Raw genomic sequence first — 8,029 nt, forward strand, 5'->3', positions numbered from 1 at the left:
GTTGACGCTATTCTGATTATGCAGCTTCGAAGAATGATGGAACTCTCAATGCGCACGCGATGTTCTTCTTTAAGACAAACTGACTTACCTCAACATTTTAGGGCAATGTAAAAACATTTTCCATTAATCTTAATCGTTAATACACGCGTAGAGGCCAATTCACAGCAGACATTGAAAATGTAGACCGTATCCTTTTCATGATTAAATGTCGCTTTCTTAATCCAATCAGTTTTTGTTCCTCATTAGTATTCATATTTTCGATTATCCGAACTATTTCATCTGGTCCCAACTAGTCTGAATAATCGAGGTTCGACTGTACACTAACAGTTACATTCCTGGTTCAGATTTCAGAGGTGTTTTATTCATTTATCAGCAATATTTGAGCAGGCTGGCCTTGTTCAGCAAGCTGGTTTGAAAGCAGGCCTTTTTAACAAAAAATTATCACTTTTTGGGCGTAGTTACATTACATACATACGTTAGTTGACCACTCCCCATGTGGGCTTTTCAGGGCCAATTCCCACCTATCCCACCCCAGGGGAGGACATCCACAGCACAGTAATCTCGTGCGTGGGAAATGAACGTCTCCTACCCCTAACCCTGCAGGAGACGGGGCCTACGGTTTATTCGTCCTCATCCGAAAAGACTAGAATATCTATCCATTTCTTGATTCAAGAAAGGTAGCAAATTCTCCTCGCTTACTTCAAGACCATGAGTATCGGTCTGGCCGGGGCTCGAACCCTCTACCTCCCGCACAACACAATCCGGCGCTCTAACCAATAGAGCTAACCAGGAAGCGGTTTTTCTTGACAAAGAGGGAGGTCTCATGTACTCAAGAAACACCCTCTTTGTCACGCCCTTGAAACGCACTTATAAAAACTATTTTGATGTAAATAGAACGTTTTTAGTGTGGGAGGTACAGTTTTTTCCAGTTCCCAGACAAGCCTATGAAGTACACATCATCATCATCATCATCATCATCATCATCCCATCACCTTTCCCGTTCTTCCCTTTCTCTTTCAATTTCTCCAGTCAGGCGGTTTTGTTCACTTTTAAGGTTTCTCACAGCCTCTCTCAACTGGTCAACCTGTCAAGAATCAAATAAAAAGAAGCGATTGGCATCTAATTTCTCCTCAGAGCATCACCCTTGCATCAAAAGTTTAAGCCAAGAGAAAAAAGAAAATGATCAACATGGGCTCGTGCAATTTTGTGAGTCTTTGAAAAATTTACTCGTATTGCTAAATCTAAGTAACTAACCTCTTCCAATTTCAGCGGAATGAAATGTGTCAGTCAGATACTACACATCAAGTTCACATAAATGAAGATCGATATGGCCAATAATGCTTCATACTCGAAATTTACCTCCATTGCGCGGTGTTCGTCAAAATTCATTTTGAGGTAATTGTGAAAGGTCAAACTTACCAAGATGACAGTCTATTTACTCGTTTCTGAATTTGTTTTCATTATGTCAGCCAACTGTAGGTGAACAGTCGGCCGACAGATATTTTGGGGAGCTGTTCTTCAATTTTACCACAATTTTAAGTAGTTGCTGAATGTCAAACAAATTCTGTTTAGAAGAACTGGGAATTAGTCTGACCATGAGGTCAAAAAGACTGCCATGTTTTTTTTTTTTTCGTAATGGTGTATAGCTTGTTATTTTGTTAAATTAAATGAGTTAAATTTGTAAAGAATTGTTTTGCTTCGATCCCGGAACTCATTCGGAAGAACAAATTCTATTTGTCAGTACCAGAGGAAATGTATAGAGAACAGTATGGTAAATATGAATGGCCATGTTAGGGTGGAAAGGGTTTGTGATTAGAACCACGAAACAATTTACTCACATCTGATCTAACATCTTTGCCAAATCTCACTGAGCTTCTTTTCCTTGCTGGTCTTCCCTGTTCATCCTCAGACTGAGAAAAAGAAATTAGAATAAGAGTCAAATAAAAATATTTCTATTAAGGTTTTGAGAGTAAATTATTGAAGTCGGTATGTAGAGAGTGGCAGGGCTAGAGTCCAAGTAGTTAGTGCAGGAGACCCAAGATCCAAAGGTCCAGGTTTTCAGCTCTTCTTAAACCTTGCATTCTAATGCTACATCTTCACATGCATGGGTGGAAATGAGTACATGCTTACTCTCTAGGTATCCTTAGAGAAGTACTGTAGGGAGGGTTAAATCTTAGACTACAAGGAGTCCCTCCTTTACAGCAAAACCCGTTGTGTGAGTCAAAAAAAAATTTAAGTAAAATAAATCAGGAAAACTACATAAAAATTGATGTTAGCACATAACACCTATCTAGGAGTGAGACAAAAAGTCTGGACTTTGCTTTTCTAGCCCCTCACTCCCAGAGCATAGGGTGCTTACATCAATTTTTTTTGCTTTTGTTTACTCAGACTTCCATGAAAAGGACGAACTGCTCATAGTCTAGAGTGTCCTGTGACAGATTATCATTCCATCCATGAGGAGTATTTAGCATTATGCCTTGTTGCTTTACAGCTAATTTTTTACTTCAAAGAACATAACCCAAAAAAGTTGCTTCAACCGAAGCACAAGTCTTACCTGTGATGACGAAGGAGTAGGAGGAAGTCTCCGTCTTCTTGATATTCTTTCTCGTCTCAGAATATCAGCAGACTTTTCAAGCTCAGCTCTTAACTACAGATAAATAGTGCAAATTAAAATAAATGCCTTGCATATCAAGGTCATTGACTCAAATATCAATCTGTGCAAAGTCTTGCATGAAATGATCCACTCCAGATTACTAGGTGCGGGGGGTTACCTTTGCAATTTCTTCATCTTGTTCAACATTGATATCCCTATAGTGCTCTAGCATGCGATCTGCTGTGGACAACACTTCTGTTGTTGCTTGCAGGGAAGCAGCAAGGTCTTCCACTTTGTCAGCAACCACTCCACCCCCCATCTTTGGTCTTGTAGAAGATGCGTGGCGAGGAGGTGATGGGGGTCGTGCATAAGGCTGACGTAGGTGGCTCACTCTGAGAGTGCTTCTTCTTGGAGGACGCATTGCTGGGGGGGCATCATAGCTTGCACTGTCATCAGTTTCATCCCAGGGGCCTGTGCTTGTTGCCATCCATATACTGTTTTATTAACTCAATGGTAACTGTTGTCCTGGACACTGCATGAGCAACGACAAGGCAATCTAGTTCCTGATGAATGATTCAGACACAGATTATGATCACAATCGCTTAAAAAGAAAAAACAACTAACTTGATATCACAAAAGACCTTAATCTGAAAACTAAGATATGAATGTGACCTAGATTATCTGTAACAGCCTTTCAGTAATTTACAGTGGATTTTAGGAACCTTTAATCACTGTACCCTCTAAGGACTACAGAAAGTGTCCCCTAAAAAGAAGTCACACTTTGGGAGATAAGGAGGCCCAATGATTGTGCCACATGACTCTAAGGCCCCATTTACGGTCTCAGGTACCCCAGACAATCCTAACCCGAGTTACTCTGGGTGAGCTAACTTTTCACTATTTCCTCAAAAATTTCAGCTGCCTGTTCACACGAGGTTGTAAACTCGTCTTGGGTAGGTGAGATAACTTGGGGGTTGAGTTGTCTCTCACCTCAGCAGGTAGGGTAACCCTGACAGGCAGGACAACTTTTTCTCGTGTAAACACCTTGTCTTGCCCACCTGAGACGAGACAACTCAAACAGGAAATGCATGTGCATGTTGTAATTTGAGCACAAACATATTACAGCTATTGTTTCCCCATTGTACGCCACTCTGTCAAATATTTAATGTGGCCTCGCTGAATGATGGTTAGCAGATGTAAAATTTCATGTATACCCTTTATAGAGCTGTTTCAGGGGGAGGGTTGTCTCGTGTACCCGAGACCATACAAATGGGGCTTAAATGTACATCTGGATCCGAGTCCCAGAGGGGTCAATGAGTCAAACTCATAGTTACTCTAACCACTAAGATGTAACAAATACATAACTCTTTGACTAAGAGTGACCAGCATCTTAAATTTCTCCTTACAATATCACCCCTGAATCACACATTAAGGTTATGAGAATAAAAGAAATGATCACAAACAAAAGGAGTTCTTGATTGTGACACTAATTCTCCTTGTCAGTGCAAGAGATGTATAAAGAACAGTATGGCAAATACATGTTATTGACCTATTGACCAAGTGTGAAGTACAGATGGCCAATTTTTTTTCCTCCGTGTGTTTTATGGACCTAAAAAAAAAAGGCTCAAGGCTAATATCCAGCCATCTTTACCAAACAAGACTGGTCAATAAGGGATTTATTCTATGGCAAAAAGATTTTGCTTCAGTAAGAATCAACTATGAATTGTTTATTTCAAGAGCCGAAAAAGAAAGCTGATTGTGTTGGCACCGCCAGCTTTTTAATAAATATGCATACTATTTTTGGGTGAAAAGGTTTAACTGTCAGTGAGAGCTGACAAAATGTAATTGCTCTTTCCTTAACCCTGTGACTCCCATGAGTGACCAAGACAGAATTTCTCCTTACAGTATCAATACAGTACCAAGCTGATGAGTGATGAGAATATAGAAGAATATCTAGAATGGTATCATTGGTTGATCCAATACCAAATTCACCAAATGCAAAGCATAAAAATTGTATAGCAGACAGTAATGAGAATTACTAATCAGATCTTGGGAGCAAAAGATGCAAAGGAGTGTGTGAAGAAAGGCCCTTCAGGAACATCTTCTGATAAACTGCTAGTCAGATTCTCCTTCCAAATTGTCCAATATTTCCTTGAAAAAGACAAGGAGGACTTATTATGGCATGAAAAGTTGCTAATGTGCTAATTCCCCAACCTCTTCACCTTTACCATAAATAGTAACTTGAAGAAAGAATTACAAAGCAACCTACACTCAGTTAAATAATGACCAATAAAACCTAACTTCTGACGAACAGCTTGTAAATTAATAATGAACTCATTCACCTGCCAGTTACCCGTGTTGTACCGTGTATGTCACTGTCCTCATTAACATGTATTCTACATCCCAGTATGTACTTAAAGATTAGAAATAATTCCTGTAATAATTAATTCCTAAATCCTTCTTGTTCAAACATAAAACACAACCCTGTTTTAGTAAAATTAATAAAAAATGGAATAAAAAATATTCCCATTCTCTGATGGAATAATGTCTGTGCAAAAAATATTTAAAAAAAAAATAGCTTTGATTCCTTCTCCATCTAGTTACTTATCGGGGAATGCACAGTCCTTTTGGCTAAATTCTATCTTTGGTTCAATTTTACATACTTTTACTTCAATCTCATCACCACACTCAAACATTGACCAAAATAAAATTGAAAGCAGCACACATTTACAATTGACCAACAGCATTAGTTAACAAGTTCACACAGAGATTTGAATAACTTTTTCCATAAGTGGCTGTCGCTGGCATCATAGACAGCTATGCCATAAGGTGAAACCTGAACACAGGAACTCGCTTGCAGGCTAAACAGACACCTATACACCACTGGTAACCAGCGTTCATTTGAATTCACAACTAATCCTGTCAAACATCATTTTTCACAAGAACAGTGCTTTCAGTAAGACCTGGCACCCACCGGAGCTCCGGCAGGTATTTTGTTGCGAGTCACCGGGTATATTTCACCGTGCTCCAGTCATGGTCACCACGCTCAAGTCACAACCAGGTCGCTCTCCGGCAGGTGCTGTACTAAGGTAGCCACCTATTTCAAATCTTATTGAAAGCACTGCAAGAAGCATCAGATTTGCACAAAAATCAACATGCATCTTCTCTTAAACCAGTTTAACAATTACATATCAAAAATGATTTTTAACATTCATTTTCAAACTCTTGTAATCCATTTAGGATCATTACATTGACCTTAACACAAAATGTAATGCCAATGAGTTATGCAGACTTACATACTGAGGTCACAGTTAATTTCCATTTAAATAGAGTTCCATTGAAAAATGAATGTAAACAATGGAAGAATAAATTTCGTGTTTAACTTAACATCACAAAAAAAAAGGATTATGGTGGTATCTGTGAGGCTCTGCTATTCAAAACCATTTAATCTCCACTTATTAATGAAGGCTAAAATTCAAAACGGGAATTTTTGAAATAAAACAAACAAAAGGGAGTCATCATATTCGAGATGCTAACAGTACAGAAAACTTAACAAAGAAGTGAATGTTTGTTTTGCATAAGATACCACACACATGCTAATGGTAAGTTTTGCATTGAATACAGTTCATTTAAGATTTACATTTGATAACAAGATGAGATAGTAGGAAATTTTACCAAAACGAAGACCCATTAATGTGATTTATGCCAAACTAATGACAGATTTTCTGTTCCAGCTCAGTGATTTCTTTGTTTCCTGATTACATTGAGTTAGTGGGGTTAGCCAGAAATAGTTTCACAAAAAAGTTAACAGCATGTAACGGTCAGTTATTTTTCTCTTCTATTCCACTGGCAAAATATTTGAAATCATAACAACCTAAATCTGTTCCCTTTGAAAGAATTCAATGTCTGTAACATTGAATATTCAACATGATATTCCTATTTGCTGTTTAATGCATTAAGGTTGCATCAAAAACGTTCCTCCAGTAATGTAAATTTCCTTTAGCAATTTTCCAGCTGTTGATGGGGCAATGATGCAATTAATTACCGCAAATTCCTTTCAGTATCAGCAGGCTGATCTACATCTGGGTACCATTAACAAATTGAGAAACTTCGAGCTACAATAATTAAAATAATTGGATGTTTATAAGTTGAAATATACTCCATTCGATCTACAATTGAAATCTGTTACTCTAATCAAGTTTTTAAACAGCGTTTGTTCTTTTAAATTTTACCACCTTCGGGGAAAATCGTACATTTTCGAGCTCTCCTGTCGCTGAAATAAAGATTAATTTGTTTTTCTTCCCCTGTCAAGAGTAATTATAAACATTAAGTGGATTGGTTCAAAATTTTGAATTTTCGGTATCGCATTTTGCGGATGCTGTAGATGAATTGGAAATATTAGATTCCTCTTGAGACAGTTTTCTGCTCTCATGGAACAGTAAACTACGAACTTGAGCTAATTATTGCGATATTATTTTAACGCGTTCACTTTCAAACTCTCATGGAAATTAGTTCGCTTCTCTGTACAGCAATAATAACTGTGCTATATTTAACGCAGTCACAAAGTAAATTTTGGCGAGGTAAAGATGGTATTAGCACCTCGATGAATTGTCAAACTAACTACTTACACGTTTTACAACGCAAATTCATGGCATTGATGTCACCTCAGATCACTGTTATAAATACGCACATTTAGTCTTCCGACATCGCTGGAAACATTCTATCTTTGCAGACGAGGAAAGATATTGCCCTCAATACTCCAAGTTTGCACGGACCGTTCGTTAATTGTCAAAATTAGTCATTTAACAAGTTTTAAACGGATAAACAACTTGGTGGAAAAGCTCACCTTACAAACGAAACACTGAATGTACGAGATTTCATACGCCCTCACTCTTGGAAAACAAAACTAGTTCTTGGCTTTCAAAGGTTGAGAATTCACTTTAACAGCCATCATATATCATGTTGCTATAAATTCCGCTGTCTTCAGTGCCTGGGTCATTGGATTTACATATTTTTGCCGTATTTTTGTCCGTTACAAACAATAGAAACAGAGTTGAAATGTACCGCGCAAAACTTATTTACATGACAAGGGTTGTGCTCTTATTTGGTGAACCGCTGTTGAGTAGTATTTCGGTTTCAGAGCATGACGGGTTTATCCGCTTGGGCGACCCCAGTCTCCCTCGCAGCCGTTTTTTTTAGATGTCACGCAACGCTCCCCCAAAACAACGGCTGCGAGGGAGACTAGGGCGACCCAAGCAAGAGGACATTTTCTCAATCTTTGAAAAGATTTTCTGGACCGAACAAATATAAAAATTATTTAAAATCCAGATTTAAAAATATAGGTTTCTGTTCATGAGCAAAAAATCGTTTTTGATTATGACTCCTGCTGGGTAATATTCCAAATTGACCGGGTACAATTTTTTTCGCCGCAGCAATCTT

General features: G+C 38.2%; 1 protein-coding gene across 6 annotated transcripts in view; it reads right to left on the reverse strand.

Annotated features, from left to right (window-relative positions):
* LOC111336502 (uncharacterized) overlaps positions 1–7,686 on the reverse strand; it is a 30,094-nt gene extending 22,408 nt beyond the window's left edge. For 5 of the 6 annotated variants that reach the window (XM_088744328.1, XM_088744331.1, XM_088744330.1 and 2 more), the window contains exons 1-5: positions 7,437–7,686; positions 2,772–3,156; positions 2,555–2,647; positions 1,839–1,910; positions 993–1,084 (exon numbers count right to left, since the gene is read on the reverse strand). In XM_088744328.1, coding sequence (XP_088600454.1) covers positions 993–1,084; positions 1,839–1,910; positions 2,555–2,647; positions 2,772–3,080 — 566 coding nt within the window. In that variant the 5' untranslated portion in view covers positions 3,081–3,156; positions 7,437–7,686. The remainder of the gene's footprint in view (positions 1–992; positions 1,085–1,838; positions 1,911–2,554; positions 2,648–2,771; positions 3,157–7,436) is intronic. The other variant, XM_088744327.1, reaches the window with a different exon arrangement.
* Between the last annotated feature and the right edge of the window lie 343 nt (positions 7,687–8,029).

This window comes from Stylophora pistillata, chromosome 14 (genome assembly GCF_964205215.1).
Source record: "Stylophora pistillata chromosome 14, jaStyPist1.2, whole genome shotgun sequence".
Taxonomy (NCBI): domain Eukaryota; kingdom Metazoa; phylum Cnidaria; class Anthozoa; order Scleractinia; family Pocilloporidae; genus Stylophora; species Stylophora pistillata.